General features: G+C 41.2%; 1 protein-coding gene across 9 annotated transcripts in view; it reads right to left on the bottom strand.

Annotated features, from left to right (window-relative positions):
- Window positions 1-22,494, bottom strand: part of CSNK1G3 (casein kinase 1 gamma 3) — a 146,917-nt gene that overhangs the window by 114,597 nt on the left and 9,826 nt on the right. For 5 of the 9 annotated variants that reach the window (XM_050945862.1, XM_050945863.1, XM_050945864.1 and 2 more), the window contains exons 1-2: window positions 10,423-10,498; window positions 2,932-3,355 (exon numbers count right to left, since the gene is read on the bottom strand). In XM_050945862.1, coding sequence (XP_050801819.1) covers window positions 2,932-3,109 — 178 coding nt within the window. In that variant the 5' untranslated portion in view covers window positions 3,110-3,355; window positions 10,423-10,498. Of the gene's footprint in view, window positions 1-2,931; window positions 3,356-10,422; window positions 10,499-22,494 lie in introns of those variants that run through there. The other 4 variants (XM_050945866.1, XM_050945871.1, XM_050945867.1 and 1 more) reach the window with 1 other exon arrangement.

The following is a 22,494-nucleotide window of genomic DNA, read 5'->3' as shown; positions in this document are numbered from 1 at the left end:
GGAAACCCATCTGTACAAAGCAATCCACAATGTCCTGCACATTATCTAGAGTCATGGTTTTTCTCAGCAGGATGCAATTAATGGCCTTGCAAACTTGAATCAACACAATTCCAATGGTCGACTTTCCCACTCCCAACTGGTTCACGACCAATCAGTAGCTGTCTGCAGTTGCCAGCTTCCAGACTGCAATAGCCAACCACTTTTCCACTGGCAGGGCAGCTCTCAATCTCATGACCTTGTGCCGCAGGGTAGGGGCGAGCTCCTCACACTGTCCCAAGAAAGTGGCTTTTCTCATCCAAACGTTCTACAGTTACTGCTTGTCATCCCAGACTTGCATGACAATGTGGTCCCACCACTTAGTGCTTGTTTCCCGAGCCCAAAAGAGGAGTTCCACGATGCTGAGCATGTCTGTCAATGCCACAAGCAATTTCACATCACACACATTACGCGACTCGATATCATCAGACTCCTCACTGTCACCTTGGATCTTAAGAAATAGCTCGACTGCCAAACATGACCTACTGGCGAGACTCATCAGCATACTTTTCAGCAGTTCGGGCTTCATTTCCCACAGACCGAAAAGGAACACAGGTTGCACTGCACAGAAACCATTGAAAGATGGCATTGAAAGATGGTGCCAAATGTGGACAGAAACACAGGGATTGCTGGGATGAGAAGTGATGCATTACGGGGCATTGGAACAGGACTGGAATGCCCCGCACACACGCCCTCTTCCCACAACCCACGGCGCCAGAATGGGAAGAGATGTTCTGTGGGATAGCTGCCCATAATGTACCACTCCCAATGCCGCTGCAAGTGACACAGATACAGCCACAACAGTGCGTTGGCAATTGTCAGTGTGGACAGACTGCAGCGCTTTCCCTACTCAGCTGTACAAAGGCAGGTTTAACTCACAGCACTGTACATCTGCAAGTGTAGTCATGGCCAAAGACTCCAATCCTGTAAAGATATATGTATGTGCCTCAACTTTACGACTTGTAAGTAATTTCATTGAGATGTATAACATTACGCACATGCATAAGTCTTTGTAGGATGGGGGCCTAAATTATCTGTCACCACATTCATACGTGCAAAATTCTAAGTGTCAAATAATCATAGGCTTTTGTTTTAAATTAAAGCAGAGTCTATGACAAATGTAATTTTAATCATAACTTTTAATGTGAATGATCTACAAATGTAAATGATTTTATACAACACATTCTGATAAGTAATGCTCACAGAGTGCAGCCGATGGGTTTTTTTAGTTTCAATCTCATACTCATCTATGTCTAAAATCAGTGGATTATCCACTGCTAGCTTTGCATGTTATGCACACTTGCAAGTTGAGCTGCTGAGACAGAAGTTGACTTCTCTATTACCTTCAGCTGCTTTCACACTTAGGAAATCCCAATCACCTCAAGCAGCAAAGTAAAAACTTACAAGTACTGAGTCTATTTCTCCCTGCTTCCATTCTACTTACTAGGAAAACCAAAACTTTGTAAGAATATATCAAAACAGATACACAATAATAAATATACATTTACATGACAGATAACAGGTTCCCACAGGTTATGTCAAATTTCACAGAACTTATTTCTCATTTCTGTGTTTATCAAAAAAGGAAAAGAGACCAGACAAAAAAGTTCTGTTATGAAATGTCTGGAAAAAAAATAAAAAAAACCACTTCCTGAATTTCTTATAGTTGTCTTAACAAATGGTATTTAAGAGAGTTAATAGACTGGTTCAATTTAGTTCATACTATGTATGAAATCCATTGAAAAAAATCTAGCAAAAAGAGAAGTTAAGGATAGAGTTATAGCCTAAATTCTGAACTTCATAGGTATGAGGACAAATTTAGAGCCTCAATATTATTTTATCTGTTTTATTACAGCCACAAATGATTAGAACGCAACTAAACACATAGTGTTTCCTGCTGAGTGTACAAAAAAGGAAGGGGGAAAAAAAACAGTAACATATCTGAATTGTAGTTAAGTCACTGGATAATCTAGAAGTGCATACAGTATACCTAAAGTTTATAAGCTCTTAGTTGAATGAACAGATTGGAAAATGAAAACATTGAGAAAAATGCACTCTTGGACTCAAACCAGAGCAACGTGCTTTACAAGGATTGGATATTGTTTCAGAAGCTATCCTCCTCATGACAAAAAAAGTGGTCCCCTATTCTGCCCTGCAGTGATTATTCATAGATTGTCTATATTCCATGGTATCCTTCAGAAAATAAGTTGGCCTGAACAGTTTGCAAGTGTCAAACAGAGTGCATGCTTGTGTCACGGCTGAGCACAAAACGGGTTGTTGTTTTTTTAATACTAGTATTGCACTAACTGCACAGTCAAGTTCAATCTGAGATACCTAGAACACAAAGGCTATTGTACAAAACCAAACTATTTTACTTAAGCTAGATTTTAAAAAATTAATACCCAAGAGTGTACCTAAGGCAAATAAAATAACTTGTAAACACTGCAACCTTTATAAAGTTCAACTCAACCATTTAATACAAGTGCTTAAATATACAAGATGTCCATTTTACATAAGTGTAGATCTCTGTTTATTCTTCCCTTGGGTCAGAAAGTTGTGAATTTAACTTAGTCTGAAACAAAAGCGTTCACACGTTCAGCATAGTAATACTGTAGACAAAGTAATGACTTCAACTGACATACTCAACCAAATTATTTACTTGTTTTACACACACAGAGTGAGAGAGAGAGAGAGAGAGAGTGCATGCGCACATTAAAGCCTAGGTAATTCTGTAAAAAAATATTTCAAGAAGTGTGATGAGATGTTATCTCTGAAACACTAAAAAATTTGAGTAATAGGAAAAATAGTATATATGGAAGGTAAACATATTGTGACTGTCTAGTTTGCACGTACATCTTGAATTAGATAGAGTGGAATAAGGAATACCAGTCTTACCTAATCGTAGTTCTCCAAAATTACCACATCCAATTTTTTTGCCAACTCTAAAGTTAGGTCCAACCATTAACACTCCAGAGTTCGAAGAGCCAGTGCCACGTGGATTGTGACCTGAACGCCCACTAGGCCGTGCCATTCTATCATCTGGTTTGTCCTTGTCTTTCTTTTTACCATCCATATCAAGTTTACGGTACTCCACTTTGAATTTTTTTTTTAAATCAAGACAAGCAAACTCAAACGGGATAATGTGAGAATGGAATCATCACTAGTTAAGTGCTCCAGCTGGTTAATCAGTCACTAAATTGTAGTTGGTAAGTAGTCAATGGCTGCATATTCATCCCATTCGCAAAATAGTTTTCCTTGGTAGTCTTTGAAGCAAAATATATACTCAGTGTGTATCCTACCAACAGGATTTACAGAGACTCTGTAAATGAAAAAGAAAATTAAACAGAATATATATATTTGGAACAAGGTATCTTCCTAGAGTGTCACATGATTAAAGTATAATAGAACTTTTTAATATACCCTTGTTGCACAACATTACCACAGTGACTAATTTTTGCCCTCAGATTCATATACGCAACTACCAATGATGTCAATGGGAGTTGCGCAGAAAAATCTGAAAGCAGAATTTTAATACAGATTGTTAAGTAATACGTTACTTTTTGCAAAAACATATCCAGCCTGAACTATCCAGTGTACGAACCTGATACTGTAATTTAAAGAACGTCCAACAAATCTCAAAATCAGTTATGCCAGTTTTGAACGGGGAAGAAATTCAATTATTTCTCAAAAGTTATAAGCAATTGATGCAACACTTCAGGCAAACACCATATACACTCATTCTCTGAAGCTGATAAACTCATTCAATTTAAAAGGGAAAAAAAAAGATTCAAAACTACAATTGTTTCTTTTCCTTTTTCTGAATGGTAAGACATCTTATTTTTGATGCTTAATGTAAAGCTTAACAAAGAGTGTCAAATACTTTTAATATATTGTTCTCTATTATTTCTAGTATTGGCTGCTTTGAAAATAAAACCTATTTCCTTACCAACTTTATCTTTTATTATTAAAGGAATAGTTTTGTCATCACACTTTTTTGGTTCAATTCACTTCACTGCTTAGGCACTATTCAAACAAGAATCTTATCAAAAAGGATATTATGTATTAGTGTACTGCTGTCATAAGTCCAGTAGAAAGATCAAAAAAGGACTTTATTTAGTCCCTACATGAATGGCAGCTATTGTTTGCTATTTCAATCACTTGATAAAAGTCATCTAAAAACCCCAAAGTTCAGATGACATTTACCCACTACATTCCAACAATCTTAGAGAAGGTCAAATTCTGGTCCCAAGACTATTTAACAATATCCTTTGACATATATTCTATTTTAAATGTTAGGATTACCTGGAAGTTAAACCCAAGATGTCTCTTTTTAAAGCAAACTTTATAACTATCACATTCTAAAACATATTGGTTTTAGAATATTGTTCTTTAACTTACCTCATTTTCAAACACCATTTTAGCAGAACAGATGTCACATTTTTCATCTGCTTCTGGCATATACAAAAAGTAACACTATGTTCTGTTACACTAAACCAACATGACAACTATCATAATGCTACAAAATAGAAGTGCTAGTACAGAAAGGAAGAGCCATGTTGCCGTTCTCTGCCTAGATGGTACAAGAGTGCAAGGGAGAATGCCCTTCCCACTGTTGACCTCTGCCAATAAAATCATGGTTGTTTCTGATATGATCTTAACTGGTGGCTTTAAGCACCAATCAATCAGCAATTGGGCTGACCATGTCAGCTCAGAAAGAAGTACATAAGACATGGACAGCTTGGGGAAGATACCAGATAACCTAACTCTCAAGAGTACCTGTGAGAGTATAAAAGACATCCTCTGCGACCAGGAATAAAACAAAGGCCTATTTCCAATCTGCTTTTCTAAAACATTAGATACTCAGAGTGGGTCTCGGCTTCATTAAGAAAAGCCCAAAAGGATTTGGGCAACAGTTCATACCACCATAGAAGCATAAGGTCTTTTTGGGTCAGCATTTAAGTGTAGTCTGCAAGGTTATTCCTGTTCATGACTTTTGCCATAGGTTATCTGGAGCAACTGTGGAAAGTCTAAGGTAACAGAATTTGGGGAGGGGGGAAAGCAAAGGAGAAACTGACAAAACATGATTCGTTTACCACCACTTTCAACTGCATCTCAGTATAGAAACTGGAGAAATGCCTCAAACAAAATCAACAAATTCAATCCAACCTATCTGGATAGGCTATGTAAACTCCACTGCTCAAAGAATGTGCCAAGCACTTGTCATAGACAAAGGAAAGAATGATTACTTACCCTACAGTAAATTGTGGTTCTTTGAGATATTTTAGTCACTGCGGGCAAACAATTGCATCACATCACGAAGCTCAATCTTTTGCACAGCCATGTCCATCAGGGTCGCGCATACACCTATGCCTCCTCATGCTAACGTGCACAAGCATAAAGCATGGAGTGGCCACAACCTTCCCTCAGTTTCCTCACAATTCAAAGTCAATATTAGCTGAGGACTCCAAAAATGGATCTGGAGGGTTACAATGTCCACACTAACTACATCTCCATCTCCAAGAACCACAGTTACTGTAGGGTAAGTAACCATTCTCTTCTTCAAGTGTGTGTCAGTGTGGGTCCCATTGTAGACGTCTGGCAAGCAGTGTCCTCTTCAGTATGGCAGTAATATGGAGTACCAGCTGCATCAGAGACCTGAGCACTGTTATCCCAAATCTAGCATCAGATCTAGGAGCCACATCCAGTGCTTTACAAGTGTGAGCAGATATCTCCAAGTCACAGCCCTGTAGATTCTGGAAACAGACTGAGGTGGTTGCTTGGACTCTGGTTGAATAAGCTTTGATCATCAATAAGGGTGGTACCTCTCTGCCAGCTGGAAAAAACAATGAGAGAATCTCCAGCTGTCTAAATGGATAGTTCAGCGTAAGTGGCCTGGCCTTTCGAGCAACCAGCTATAGTCACAATCAGCCATGGGGATAGTAGGAAATACTTAGTCATGTCAGTGTAGTAATATAGGGCATGAGATATATCCTACATGTGCAGTTTTAACTTCTGCATGGAATTGAGGCTTAAGGAAGAAAAAAAAATCAACTAACTCACCTGTTTAAGTGAAATTCAGACACCACATTGGGAATTTACTCTGCACTTCTCAGAACCACCCTGTCCTTGGGGGTACAAGGAGTATGGGGATTGGACTGTGCATACCTGAAACTTGTTTGCTTTCCTGGCCAAGGTGATAGCCACTAGAAACACTGTTTTAAGGGTTACCTGATGGAGGGAGCAACTCCACGTGGGACCCCATCAGCTTCAGAAAGACAATGTTGAGGTCCCATGCAAGCTGTTATCAATGGGTAGACATGCATTAGACCGTTGAGGAATTTCAATATGATTGGAAAAGAGAAGACCAAGACCAACTGTACCAGAAGATGGCACACTAATATTACTTCTAGTGTGCCCTGAAACAGTCTGGACTCTCTGGTCTGATCAACTGCAATAAGCCATATAGAATTTTAGTTATCAACACTTGTTCAGGCACTAGGCTATATTGGGTCTTCGATATGGAAAAATCTCTTCCACTTGAAAAAAGTAAGTCTTTTTGTGGATTGGTTCATACTTTGTGCCAGGATGTCCTGAACATGCAAAGCGCAGTCCTTTTCCAAGGTATTCATCCAGTCAGCATTCAAACAGTTAGCTGTAATGATGTGGATCTGGATGCAACACTTGTCCCTGGTTCTGCGACAACAGGTCTAGGAGCCTGATTTAGGGGCTATGGGAATGTGTTCACCAAGTTCATCACCAGAACTTTCTCAGACAGTAGGCAGCTATGAGGATGAGTCTGGCCCAAGCAGTCATCCAGAGGATTAACACAGAGAAAAGGCATACAGCAGCCTTTATTTCTACTGCAGTAGGAAGGCTTCCAACCAGGATCCCAGACTTATGCAGACTTGAGAACAGAAGTTGGGACACATTGCATTGTTTCTGTTGGCACACAGATCTATTACTAGGATTCCTGTGTTGATGAAACAGCAGTTTGTGAGGGACTGCAGAAATAACCACTTGTGATTGTAATGGTCGATTGTTCAGGAAATCCACTGAATTGTTGCTGTTCCCCAGGAACTGCAAGGCTGTCCGGATTAAGTCATGCAGGCAACACCAGTTCTATAGTATGACTCCCTCTCTGGACTGCAGGGAGTGGGGGATGAGAGGACCGAAGGTGCTGCCCCTTTGTTTCTTTTATGGTATATTGCCAATGTATTTGTCAGTATCAATACTATCAATTGCCAGAAGACCAGGAGGAATACTTCACACACTAGCCTGATGGCTCTGAGTTCCAAGACTTTCATGTATAGCCTCATGTCTTCTAAGGGTCATCCCATTTTGGACATATCCATCACTAATATTCCAGACAATGAAGGGATCTTGAATGGTACTCCTTTGTTGACATTGCTACGGTGTAGAGACCAAGACAGTTCCCTGAGGATGTGAGATGAAGTCACAACTGTCTTGCTCATAATGCTTTGCCAGGGAATAGACTGATCTGACACAAAATCATAGGGATCTCAGGAAAAGCCTGGCAAGCAGTGTGTCACATATGTACAGATGGTCTAATAATGTGAGGTAAGTCCATACTCTCATAATAAGGCAAGCAATTACCTCATTTATTAACAACTGAAACGAGAGTAATCTATCTTGAGGTAAGTATAACCTAGCTGTCAGAGTGAATTCTGAGTCCTATAAATTACTGTTCTGTGATGAGAGAATTTCTCAGATTACTAGGAGTTTCAAATGGGGCAAGCAGGGATAGGGCATTGCCAAGGCTTGTCAGAGTTCCTGATAAAATTCAGCTATGATCAGCCAGTTGTCTAAGTACGGGTAGACAAAGATAACTTGATTCTTCAGGTGCTCCGCCACAAGAGTAAGGTCCTTGGTAAAGGCACAATACTGTGGAAAGCCCAAAGGGCAGTACCTTGGACTGATGGATTCAGCCCCACTGTAAATTTGACGAACTTCCTGTGGGCCAGGTGAATGGCAATGTGAAATACGTGTCTTGCAAGTCAAGAGCCACAAACCAGTCCTGTACCTGAAGCAATGGAATGATGGAGATAAGTGTTACCATCCCTGAATCTGAGGTAGCATGTGTATTTGTTGAGTCTCCTCAGATATAGAATAAGACAAAGTGTCCCTTTCTTCTCTGGAAAAGGAAATAATGAGAGAAGAAATCCTTGCCCTCTATTGAGAATCTTCTTCAATTGCTCCAAGACTGAGCTACAAGGCTACTTTTTGTAAAAGGCTCTCATTAGAAGGATCCTTAAAAAGGGATGGGAGGGCGGGCAGTAGGGTTTAGGGGTATGGAAAGGAATTGGATGGCGTAGCCATGGGTAACAATGTCTAGTACCCATTTGTTAGCCAAAATCTCTGCCTAAGTCCAATAGAAAGGGGGCAGGAGGGAGAGTTTCCAAAAAGTCAACTGTAGGATCTTGGTCTTAGCATGGCTCCTGACAGTCACAGGAAACGAGTTCTCTGCCTCTGAGGGGACGGTTACCAGACTGGGTTCCAGCCCCTTGAACAGCATATCTTCGGTGGTCACCTGTACCTTCTTCGGGATGTATCACAGCTGTAGCCAAGATGCCCAGACCATCAAGATAGCATGGCAGGCCAGAGTTTAAACCCCAAGGACTTAGCGTCTGCCTTTAATGATTTTGCCCTGTCGTACAGGAAGTTTCCCGTTTTCTCTCTTCCATCATCTTTTTTTTTTGGGGGGGGGGCGAGGGGGAGGCAAGAGGAGAACATTCAACTACAAAGAAGTACAGAAGTACAGAGTATTTCTTCAGACAAATGTGAAGCTTGGACAAATACCTGTGAGAGTCAAGCACAGCCCAGGTTCTGTCCCACTACCACAAGTAGTAAGAACAGTGGTTCTCAAACTTTTGTATTGGTGACCCCTTTCACACAGCAAGCCTCTGAGTGCGACTCCCCCTATACACTAAAAAGACACTTTTTAATATATTTAAGACCATTACAAAAACTGGAGACAAAGTAGGGCTTGGGGTGGAGGGTGACAGTCATGGAATCTTCATACACACACAAAACAGATGTGTTTGAATATATCAAAGTAATTTTAAAATGTATTTCCTTAATCTAGCATAACCTCATCTTGGTACTTCTCTGACAAAAGGAAAAAAGTTGTGGGGAACACATACATAGATCTAATATCCAACAGTAGAAAAGACTATTTTTGCTTTTTAAAAAAAAAGTGTCAAATGTCAATTATTTATACGTGCATGAACAGGATAGTCAGAAATTCTACTCTAAAAATTATGTCAAAGACAAACTTTGTTCAGCCACAAAGATCAAGAAAATATTCCTCTTTAAGAAAATGAGACAGCTAATTTAATTATTTTTCTGACTCTACTGCCATTTTCTGCCTGTTGATAGAAAAATTCTTACTAGTGAAACAAGCACACAGAAGGCGGCAAGGGGGGTCAAAGGAATGACTAGAAAAAGACTGTGCACTTACAGCTACCAACATTAGTGCCATTCTAACCAACCCTTGTTGGAATAGCTGTGTCTAAATAAAGGAGGTCCCAGTATCAACATCAGAACATTTCAGATTTCAGCCTTAAAAAAAAAGGAAAACAATATTAGCATGAAGCTTCAAAAGTGGGACCACATACAGAGACGCTACAGCATGCTAGTCAGATATGTCTTTTTACAATTAACAGCCACAATCCCCAAGGCAACAGACAAGTAACTTTATACTCAAAGATAAATATATTGGTGAAAATTTGGATGCGCTTTCACAATCTGATCAGCAGTTAGATAGCATACAACATACTAATTTTTTGGTTAATGCTGCCACCATTCACAGAATTATAAGAATCACATGTTTAAACTTGTAGGATATTTAGTGAGCAAAATGATTACTAAATATTTTTCTAAAATATAACATTAAAATAAATTCTTCTGTTGATCCAGTGTATATAGGACACACACATTTCCATTGAAATACCTTTTAAAAGTATTTCAATTGAATGTAAATCAAAGAATAATAGATCAGCAACTACAAGTTTTAGTTTTCCAAAAATTATCTCAATTATGTGGCAATTTATGGGCTTGTCACTTTTCCTTTGTTGACTCAACAGATGTTACTGGATTCCTACTGCAGAGATACAGAAAGTTCTTTTAATATTTAACAATGACAGTATTACTGTCAGAAAGGAAGACACCCACCCCCTCTTATGTAAGCCTCTTCTTTCTGGTCTTGAGTGTAATGTTCCACTTTGCTATACTATACAATTTTCATATAATCTGAAGTAAACAGAATATTTGGGGTGTTTTTTGCCAAGAAACCCCTCTATAACAAATTGTGGATCATGTCACCCTCACATACATAATGCGGTATTAGAATTCACAAATCACACTTACCCAAGAAAGCGATACACTGTTCATGGCAATGCCTTTTCTTCACCATAATGTTCACGTTTTAGATGTAAACAGCATGCTAAAAGTAAAGAAATACATATGTAATACTGGCACTCATTCATGCATGTAAACATTTCTGATGTTTTACTCAGATTTTATATAAATTAAAGATTTAGTACATTTGTTTTTCTAAATGAAAGTAGAAAGCAAGCTTCTATTAATATTGTACGTGTGAGTGTGTCCTATATATACCAGAAGCCTTCTAAATATAAAGGAAGTCATACCCTTCACCAAACTAAGCGTACCCACTAAAATGACTGAGATTAAGAGAGGGTAAAGGAATAATTCATACAAGCAAGATGATTACGAAAGTATGGAAGTGTCTTATAAATTACATTTGCTACTTTGTGTGTTTTGCTGGATTTGCTACACAACTCATCCCACTCTTCTGCCAAAACAGCAATTTCCTATTAGGTTTTTCACTCTCCCTCTACACAAACAAGCAACTCAACCAAATAAAAACAGATAACTTGATTAGTTTGTTTCTTGTAGAAATCATGAAAGAAGAGAGGGATTTAAATGAGAGGCAATTGCTTTGTCCATGAGCTCAGGAAAAGCATTCTGTAATTAGGGAGCAGTATGAAGGCAAAAAAAAAAAAAAAAAAAAAAAAAGGCATCATTGGTGAAGCAGAAAGGGCCAGGGCACTGATATTATACAAGACAAAGAGTTGAGTAATGAGGGGGCCCTGAATATAAAACACAATAAAGTTTAAGTCTGATCCCAGTGAGAGAAGCCAGGAGAGATTCCAATAGCGGGGTTATAGTCAGAATATTGCACGAGAAAGATGGATCTTAACAGCTACAATTTGTATTGACTGGAGGTAGGGAGGTGAAATGGGCATCAAGGAGGACAGCAATCAAGAAGGGAGATGACAATGGCTTGTAAGAAAAGTTCCAGCTATTTTCCAGAAAGATCATGTTCCTATGTTCTCAAGTGTTGTAAGGGGAGAAACAGCAAGTTCCAACACTGCCTGGAAGATGAGGCATAGGTCAGGGAAGACAGTAAGAGAAGAGACAAATATGATGCCCCAGTAGCAGGCCTAAGTTGATGGTAAGTGCAATGATGTATTCAAATTGACAAAGAACAGGAAAGGAGAGAGAAGAATCAGGAATTCAGTTTTAGCCATGTTAGGGTTAAGTTACTGATCTCCAGCAACTATATGTAATACACAAAACCATTTTTGAAGTTTAAACATAATTAAACTTAAGAAAACTTGCATTAATTCCCATCCTATTTTGTATGGATTTAACATCATCAAGAAGCAGTATGAGGGCCACTTCAGTGTCTATCACAGCCAGTTCATGGAGGAAAATGAACTTCCATTGCTGCCTCATGGCAGGTCTCAATTAAGTATCAATGTTTTAAGGGCATGTTGCTAGTGGACCATATCAGTTAAGTACACAGTAAAACATTCTGAGACACAGCTATACTTAGTTATTACAATACAGTCCTTTAAACAAAAGCAAAAAGGTATTATAACACAGTCAATCACAATTTTCATTAAAATATAGTTTTAGACCCTACTGAAAGCCATCACAGAAACACAGAGAATGCAGTATCTCTAATTGTCAGAAAACCTCCCTTTGTGCAGTGAACCCATTGTAAAGTGGTGATATACAAGCCTATTTACATGTCTTTCTATGAATGGTCTATTTCTTTCCATTTCTGAATCAGTCTCTCTCAAAACAGTTTTAAAATATTTTCATACACAAAAAATTTCCATACAAACCCATAAAATGCATCCAAGAAAAAAATTCTATATCTATATTCATGTAAACCTTCATTTACATGAATATGGGTATAGATTAGGAAACCGTGTGCCTCTAGAACACTGGATTCCATGCTGCAATATAAGGATATTCTCTAGTTATGTATTATATATGTGAGGAAGGGTTACAGGGAGGAAGATAAAATGAGGTTGCCAGAGTCAGAGGGGTGAACAGAGGAGAAGTGGGACAGAAGCCTGATGAGGCAGCAGGGGGAAAAGGAGTTGGTCGGAGGGACTGATTAATAACAGAAGTGCAAGAGGGGCAAGAGCAGAGGGAGGATATTGACACACTAAAAGCACAGAAGCATAAAGGCCTATAACCACTAAAGCACAATGCCAGGACCTAGGCTTGAATCCAGGAGTCTTCAATCTCTACATTACTTTGCTGTCAGGAAATAGCTGTGAAACCCACGGCAAAGTGTGTTTTGTCTGCCTCTAGTAACTGGTCCACATAGAGGATAACAGCTTTACAGTGCTGCCAGTTACTAAATTAGCTCAAGTGACCAGAGAATTTGCTGTGGATCTAAACGTCTGAACACTGTCAAAGGCTGACGATGGAGCCAAAACCACATGATGGATTTTTTTGCAGTTAAATTTTAACTTAGGAAACTATAATAAAAGATTACAGGTGAAAAGTCAAGCACTCAAAAGTCTGAAAATGCCAAAACTAAGGTGTATCTGTGAAAACTGCACTACAGCCTCTTTTCTTGGTCTTGATGACTTCCAAATCAAATTTGCTTAGTTAACAGGTAAAAAGATGTTTTCCTCTACAGACAGTTCTGAAAATTCAGTCTGAAAGTTGAAATTCCACCTGTGCTATTTCTGCATCACCACAAGTAACAGATTCTACTAGATAAATTCTACCATCTCTTATACCTTGTGCAACCCAACTGACTTAATGGGGTTGTACAGGTGAGAGGGCAGAGGTCCCTGCAAATCAAACTTAGTAAAACTTCATTTATAGATGCACTATTGAAAGCAGAATCCTGCCATTTCCCATAGCTCTATAAGTTGTGAAGGATAAGGATTAAAAAGATAGTGAAAACTTCATATTCTAGTTATAAAAATTAGATATGACAATATCTAAATCGCAAAAGTGACCTTACTAAATAAACCTATTGTCACTTCAGAGCAAAACTACACTAAGCTGAAGTATTATACCCACTACAAATGACTCACATTATTTTTGTCAATAAACACGGATATAAATCATCCAAGACCATGGCGACCTCTAAGCAGACCACCACTTAAAAGTGTTCTTAAATTTCTGCAAATCAAAAGAAATCACTCTCAGTTACTGTACATCATGAATAACCCAAACAAAACACAGTGAAAGGAACATGCAGCACAGACTGATTTAAATGCTCATAATTTCCCCAATTGTGTGTCATGGACATGCATCTTCACTGTTATTACTCCTCCTTGGTACACCACCCCACTTGCTTGCATACATGTCACTGTATGGTAGATGAGTATGTAGGCAGTCTATAGAACTATCATGAAGGCAATATTTTCATAGAGTGCTGCAAGAGTTAAGATTTTTTTTAACCTTCTCATCTTTTTACCCATATGTGTGTGTGTCTAGTACAGATAGTATTGAAAATGAAAAATAAATACGCAATAAGGCAAAAACAGGCAATGAGCAATAGGAATCATGGGACAGCAGAAGTAAGGTTATGATGCAATAGTCTTCAATTACATAATCACACAGTATTTCATAGCTTCCATTCAATGCTCTGGTGGCGTAAACAATTGCATGGAGTGTCAATGTCCACAAATGTCCAATGTTCTACATCACCAACAAGGAAAAAGAAACACTCTTCCATCCACCCAAGATGCTCTTTTCTAGCAAAAACAATACTAAGCTTCTAGCAACACTAGCCAGTTTTACAACCCTGGGGAGTTTCTATACAACAACGAGAATGGCAGATTTCGATCCTCTTGTGGATCCTCAATGAAGTCAACGGGGTCCATGAAAGAACAAAGCTTCACCCCTACAGTCAATTTCAGGATTGGGGTCTAACTGTTGTCAGAAAAGCTGGTGATTGAACCACCAACAGAAGCTTACATTATACACCTCTACCCCAATATAACATTGTCCAGAGGAGCCAAAAAATCTTACCGCGTTATAGGTGAAACCGTGTTATATCAAACTTGCTTTGATCCACTGGAGTGTGCAGTCCCGCCCCCCCCCCGCCCGAGCACTGTTTTACCGCGTTATAACCGAATTGTGTTATATAGGATCACGTTATATCGGGGTAGAGGTGTATTACAGGGAATAACACAATAGCCCACCCAGACTAACATCTTTAGGCCATGTCTAGACCAGAAAAATAGATCATATCTAAAAAAAATTAGCTAGGTGAAGCCTAGGACTGACCGTGACTAGTAACATTTTTTAAATGTCTACACTAGTGTTTAAAAAACATGTTTGCCAACACAATTTAGGCAACCAACATTTTTAGTCCATACATAGCTTTAGACAGTTGCTACTGCAGCATTGGAATTTTGATTTTGCACAAGAGCATGGATCCGATAACAGAGAACGTTTTTAGTGAATAACTTCAGAGAATACTAATATTTCTTCAAATTTGCAGATCACCTTTAGCATAAAGGTTACTTGATCCTTCTTTTATCCTTGCTAATTCACTTTCAGTTTAAACTTGAATAAAATACTGTTAAAAACATTAAGATTGAAACACAAAACATTGCAGAATCAGAAAGTGATTAAATTAAAACGAAACATGTAATCTTAACTGCTCCCTTGGGCACATGTATTACCACATAGTTTAATTACATGATAACTTACTACTACTCCTCATACTACTATAATACACAATCTTCCTATAACTTTACAGGATCTAGTCATATGAGAATTGGGGAAGCCAATGAAATTGAAACTAGTTTCACACAGTAAATTTTAATTTGTCCTGAATAAACACGTTTTAACATTTCTCTTCTATAGACTTCCAGGAGCCTTCCCTTAGCACCTTCCCAGGTGCATGTGGAATTAAACGTCTCCTGAACAGGCCTTATTTCAGGTAATGGGTATTTCAGTGGCTTTTTAAATATGCATCTACCTCAGCTATGCACACAAGTGCACCACTTCCTCTCAGATCATTAGGAGCTTACTGAGAAAATCCCTTTCACAACCTAACAGCCATTTTCATCATATGCCTGCGAAATCAAACCAAATTTCCATATGAAAACAGACTTGTCAATGACAGCATCAATGCCAAATTTAAACTTTCTAATCCAGACTGTAGAGCTGTTCAAAGTCACATCATCAGATTGTTTATTATAAGGAAAGTATTTGGCCCTTGCTATCCTAACTGAAAGATCTATGAAGCATTTTTGCTCAAGCTTATCATGAGAATTTCCGTGCAGTCAGACCAACTCTGGGAAATTTCAACACAAAAGATGAAAGCTTCAGAATAAAAATTAACTGAAAACAGAGTTTAGAACTGAGATGCTTAATTATGTAAGCAGGTACTGCTTTCTAACAACTTTTGTGACGAGACCTAACTACCAGAAAGGAGTTCTAAAATCAGGGCCAGTAACCTTAACTCATCCTACTACATCTACATGCAACATAGGGTATGTCTACACTACGGGATTATTCCGATTTTACACAAACCGGTTTTGTAAAACAGGTTGTATAAGTCGAGTGCACGCGGCCACACTAAGCATATTAATTCGGCGGTGTGCGTCCATGGTCCGAGGCTAGCGCCGATTTCTGGAGCGTTGCACTGTGGGTAGCTATTCCGTAGCTATCCCACAATTCCCGCAGTCTCCCCCACCCCTTGGAATTCTGGGTTGAGATCCCAGTGCCTGATGGGGCAAAATCACTGTCGCGGGTGGTTCTGCGTAAATGTCGTCAGTCATTCCTTCCTCCGGGAAAGCAACGGCATACAATCATTCCGCGCCCTTTTTCCCTAGATTGCCCTGGCAGACGCCATAGCATGGCAACCATGGAGCCCGTTCAGCTTTTTTTTTTTTTTTTTTTTTACTGTCACCATATGTGTACTGGATGCCACTGACAGAGGCGATACTGCAGCGCTACACAGCAGCATTCATTTGCCTTTGCATGACAGCAGAGACAGTTATCAGTCATTCTGTACCGTCTGCTGCACCATTTGAGATGATGGTTATCTGTCGCTCTGTACCGTCTGCTGCTGTCATGGGTGCCCCTGGCTGAGGTCGGATGGGGGCGCAAAGACAAAAATGGGAATGACTCCCCGAGTCAATCCTTCCTTTATGGTATCTAAGAGTAGAGTCTGTCCTGCCTAGAATATGGGGCAAGTGTACTAAATAACCAGTGTATCAGAGAACCAGAGAGCACAGCTGCTCCGTGTCAGATCCCGCAGAAATGATGAGCTGCATGCCATTCACAGGGGGTACCCCTGCAACAACCCCACCCATTGCTTCCCTCCTCCCCGAACCTTCCTGGGCTACCATGGCAGTGTCCCCCCCCATTTGTGTGCTGAAGTTATAAAGAATGCAGGAATAAGAAAAACTGACTTGTTAGTGAGATAAAATGAGGAGGAGGCAGCCTCCAACTGCTATTAGTCCAGGCAGGACATTAAGCGGTGTGAGGGAGAGGAGCCCAGCATCCCGCTGTTATGATAGTCCAGGCAGTACAGAATCTTTTCTTTACACATGAAAGGGAGGGGGCTGATGGAGCTCAGCCCCCAGTTGCTATGATGAAGATGGTTACCAGCCGTTCTGTACCATTACTGGGAATGACCGGGAGTCATTCCTATTTTTACCCAGGCGCCCCCGGCCGGCCTAACCTGAGGCCAGCCAGGAGCACTCAGCAGATAGCAAGCATATTGTACCGTCTGCCACCGGGGAGGGAAGAGGAGCGGATACTGCTCTTTACTGCTGCAGCATGATGTCTACCAGCAGCATTCAGTAGACATAGGGTGACATTGAAAAAAGTCAAGAAACAATTTTTTTCCCTTTTCTTTAACCGGGGGGGGGGGGGGGGGGGGGGGGGGAAGGGTGTAAATTGACAAGCTATACCCTGAACCACCCCGGACAATGTGTTTGACTCAACAGGCACTGGGAGCTCAGCCAAGAATGCAAATACTTTTCGGAGACTGCTGGGGACTGTGGGATAGCTGGAGTCCTCAGTAACCCCTCTCTCCCTCCATGTGCGTCCATTTGATTCTTTGGCTTTCCGTTACACTTGTCACACAGCGCTATGCTGTGGACTCTGTATCATAGCCTGGAGATTTTTTTCAAATGCTTCGGCATTTTGTCTTCTGGAACAGAGCTCTGATAGACAGATTTGTCTCCCCGTACAGCGATCAGATCCAGTATCTCCCATACGGTCCATGCTGGAGCTCTTTTTGGATTTGGGACTGCATCGCCACCCGTGCTGATCAGAGCTCCACGCTGGCCAAACAGGAAAGGAAATTCAAAAGTTCGTGGGGCTTTTCCTATCTACCTGGCCAGTGCATCTGAGTTCAGATTGCAGTCCAGAGCGGTCACAGTGGTGCACTATGGGATACCACCCAGAGGCCAATACCGTCGATTTGCAGCCACACTAAACCTAATCCGATATGTTAATACCGATTTTAGCGCTACTCCTCTCGTTGGGGAGGAGTACAGAAACCGATTTAAAGAGCCCTTTATATCGATATAAAGGGCCTCATAGTGTGGACGGGTACAGCGTTAAATCGGTTTAACGCTGCTAAAATCGGTTTAAACGCGTAATGTAGACCAGGCCATAGACTCTACATTCTTATGTCACGTCCCTAAACTAAGGATATTTTCCTGCAGTTTGTACAAAAAACCTACAAGTGCACACTTTGGGCCAGATTCTACAAACACAAATAAAAAAACTTTATTCACAGGAGTGGCCCCATTGAAATCCACTGGTCCACTTGCATGAGAAAGTTATTCACCTAAATAAGTACTGCAGGATTAAGACTTTTTAAAAAAAAAAAAAAAATTACACACTTCCAAGGCACAGACGATTTCATCTGCCGAACCACATAGATTTACACAATTTATTCCAAAATTATGTTTAAATTCCTCCAAAATTTAATTGCCAAGCACAGCGTTTTCTAAATATATAATTAGTTCAAATTTTCAGAGATAACATACACATATTTCATCTATCCTATGCAGCCCTTTGTGCAGAAAAAAATTGTCAGTAAGCTATATAATAAGACAGTTTATTTAAACATGGTGAGGTCTGTCAAGAGAAGAAAGTTGCAACTGTTTAACTAAAGGAGTGATTTTACTGATTTAGTTAAACTTGTGCAAACCCCTTTGTGAACATTGTTATTTTAGTTTAGCTTAGACCAATTCCTTATCAATTTAAACTGAGCTGGTTTAAAGCCAAAATAGGTGTGCACACAGACTTCTGCATTAGTTTAAAAATCTCATTTTTAGTTAAATCACTGCAACTTTCTTACGTAAAGGTCTAAAGTTAAAATTTAGCAGTTCAGAGATCTATCTAAGCCAAATGTCAGTATCCCAATTTGTCATGCCTAATTTTGTTATTTTTAAATAGTATTTTCTGACCATCAATGATTCAGGAGACAATGTAATTGTTGCAGCACAGGTCAAAGTTAAAACAACATTAAAGGCCAGCTCCAGCTCCACTTCCCTCCCCTCCTTTGCTCTACATAGCCCTGTATCAGAAATATCAGAAGCAACATAAAAACTAGGATCCCAATACACCAAAGCCAATCATTTTCTCCAATGTCAGAAAAGGCACCTCTCTCCCAAACACGTTATAATGTCCAATGCTGAGTGAAAGTTAATGCTGAGTTAGCTAATACTACATAATGCATGTTCCATTTTTCTACAATGGTCACTGTATTACCAGTGTTTAATTCACTACACAGCAAAGCAAATTAAAGTGTCTAAATTATCACATTAAAAAACTATGCTAAAAAAACCCAAATGTGCAAAAATCAAAACACTCAGGTTAGGAAGTATTAAATGGAAATAACACCAGCTTCTACAGTACTTTCTTCACAAGTATGCTGGGAAGAGAAAAATCATTACTGTTGGAAATTCTGATATTATGATGAGCATCACAGAGAAGTCCACAAGGGAATTAATAATTCTGTGTTTCGCGTAGGGTTTCGGTGGTCTGAGGTAAATACGACATGAGCCACACACTTAATTGTGATGACAAAATAATATATTTCTACCCATTCAGTGAGCACCAGCCATCCTAGGTACTGAATGAGCTGAGTGGATCCTGTGGGGAAAAAACAGCACGTCATGTAATCAAAGATCTTATCATGCATATGAACAAGAGGACCAAAACTTAGGGCTGGTCTACACTAGGGGGAGAAAATTAATCTAAGATACGCAACTTCAGCTACGTTAATAGCGTAACTGAAGTTGAAGTATCTTAGATCGAGTTACCTACCATCCTCACGGCGCAGGATCGACGTCCGCGGCTCCCCCTGTCGACTCCGCTACCACCGTTCGCGTTGGTGGAGTTCCGGAGTCAACAGGAGCTCGTTCAGGGATAGATATATGGCGTCTAGATGAGACGCCATATATCGATCCTCGAGAAATCAACTGCTACCCGCCAATACGGCTGGCAGTGAAGACGTACCCTTAGAAGTTGCATGGGAAACCTTAAATGTTGGTTTCAGAATAGCAGCCGTGTTGGTCTGTATCTGCAAAAAGTGTCTGGCATTTTGTTTTTCAGTAATTCCTACATTTTTGAGAAGCAATCTGAAAAAATTCCCATCAATGAACTTATACTGGTCCCTCACATGGATCATCAGCAGTGATGGTACCTTGACAGACCTCTACCAGTTAAGCTAACTGAACAGTTGAAGGGGACTATGGTCTATGACAGACATGGGCAAACAACGGCCTGACCGTCTTGCCCGGCTCCTGAGCTCCCGGCCCCTCCCCTGCTGTCTCCCCTCCCCAAGAGCCATACGGGCCGTGCTTTAGCCCGCTGCTCCCACTGGGTAGCATGGGGAGCGCAGCTGGCTCTGGCCAGATGTCACGGCTGCGAGCTCCTGATGCTAGTAAGGGGGCAGGAGGTCCTGGGGGGCAGTCAGGGAGGAGGGGGAAGTTGGATGGGACAGAGGTTCTTTGGGGGTGGTCAGGGGATGGGGAACAGGGAGGGTTGGGAGTGGAAGTCCCGGGGGGCCTGTCAGGGGGCGGGGATGTGGATAGGGGTCAGGAGGGCAGTCAGGAGACAATGAGCAGGGGGCACTTGGATAGGGTGTGGGAGTCCTGGGGGTGGGGGGAGGGCTGTAGATAGGAGTCGGGGCAGTCAGGGGACGGGGGGGTTGGATAGGGGGTAGGGGTCCCGGGAGGTGGCAGTCAGGGGACAAGGAGCAGGGGGGGGTTGGACGGGGAAGATAGGGGGCAGGGGCCAGGCTGTTTGATGAGGCACAGTCTTCCCTACCTGGCCCTTCATACAGTTGCGCAACCCTGATGTGGCCCTCGGGCCAAAAAGTTTGCCCACCTCTGCTCTATGAGGCCCAGCCTCTAGGAGAAGAGACAGCTAGCCAATGCATTTTACTGCTACTTGCTGTAAGCAGAGGAATACTGGGACTCAAGCTCTGGGTTCTACAGTAGAACCTTAAAGATATATGAGCACCTGAGTTACAAACTGACCAGTGAACCAGACACCATGTGAAACTGGAAGTAACCAATCAGGCAGCAGCGGAGACAGAAAAAAAATGTAAATACTGTACTGTACTTGTATTGCATACCCCTCCACCCTCACACACAGGGTGCCCACTTACAGCCAGAAAGTGAAGATGCTGAGATTTGCAGACAAAACTATGAGCCCCTGCTGCCAGCCCAAGGCAGCCAGAACAGGAGCTGCACCGGGGTCTGTGCTGCTTTCTTGTAAGCCATGGGTGCTGTTGTCACATACATACCCCGCCCCCGGGGGTGACGCTGTTCTCACACACACTTATAATTGGTACCCCTAACGCGTCACCTGCCTACCTCAAATATGAGAGCAACACAACTAGGAGAGCCATACCGGCTTGGACGTCGCCCGGATTAACAAGGTCCGCGCCAGATGTTGAGGAAGCAGGACAATCTGACGATAAGTGGGCTACTGGAACAAACCATTCGTGGACTAGACAAGAGAACCTGGAATTGATGGAATGCTACTATAACAGTAGACCTAAGGAGAGGGGATATTTGAAACGTATGAGGGGGCTATGGATAGACAAAAGACCTACATCCACACTTCCTGAGAAACAGCTAGTTACCCAACGCTTCAACATAGTAAAGAGGAAGCTGCTCTCACAGCTTGAGATAGACCAACTCCACATTACATCCCAGACTCAAGAAGGCCTGGAAGAACAAGTGGATGTGCAGCCCACTCCTGAAGCTGAAACTTCACTGCCACCCCCTCCATTGCAGAGCACAGCAGCTGATATGAGGCATAAGATCATGGAGAAACTAGCTACAGTCAATCCTCGAGACCAATTACCAAGGCCCAGTGGAGAAGTACCATCAGATAGTATGTTAGAAGACGCCAATAGGGCCCTCATGACAATCCCTACTACCACCATAACTCAAACCAATGAACTGGTATACGCTACAGCCTCTGTAATCCTGGAGATGCTTGGCTGTACGATCAAGAAGATCAACAGTATATACCCACCCTGGAAAATGAGATTGGAGGATAAGACCAAGGCGACTCGGAGAGAAGTTAGTCAGCTGGTGGAACTACAGAAGGGTGTAGAGATTAAGGATAAGACTCGGCTACTGAAAAAATACAAGGGCCTGACTCCATCTGAAGCCCTAGAGACTGCTAAACAAAGGCTCACAGCACTGGCGACCAGGCTAAGGAGATACACTAGAGAAGCAGAGGCCAAAAAAGTAAATGCCCTGTTCTCTAAAGAATCATCTAAGGTGTACTCTCAATTACAGTGCAACAACACAATAACAGCAGAGCCACCAGCAGTAGAAACTGAACAGTACTGGAAGAACATATGGGAGAAAGAGAAGACTCATAACCTCAGTGCAAAGTGGCTGCAGGACCTGAGAACAGAGCACAGCAATCTCCCAGAACAGAAACCAGTTACCATCACAGTAGAAGACATCCAGCAGCGGGTCAAGAACATGAAGAGCTGGACAGCACCTGGACCAGACATGATCCACACCTACTGGCTAAAGAAACCAACAGCAGTGCATGAACGCCTAGCAGCACAGATGAACCGGCTGCTGGCAGCAGGCTCCCACTCAAACTGGCTAACACAAGGAAGGACAGTGCTGATCATGA

Source organism: Gopherus flavomarginatus, chromosome 3 (genome assembly GCF_025201925.1).
Source record: "Gopherus flavomarginatus isolate rGopFla2 chromosome 3, rGopFla2.mat.asm, whole genome shotgun sequence".
NCBI lineage: Eukaryota > Metazoa > Chordata > Testudines > Testudinidae > Gopherus > Gopherus flavomarginatus.
Note: the sequence above shows the minus strand (reverse complement) of the source record. Positions and strands in the feature narration are given on the sequence as shown.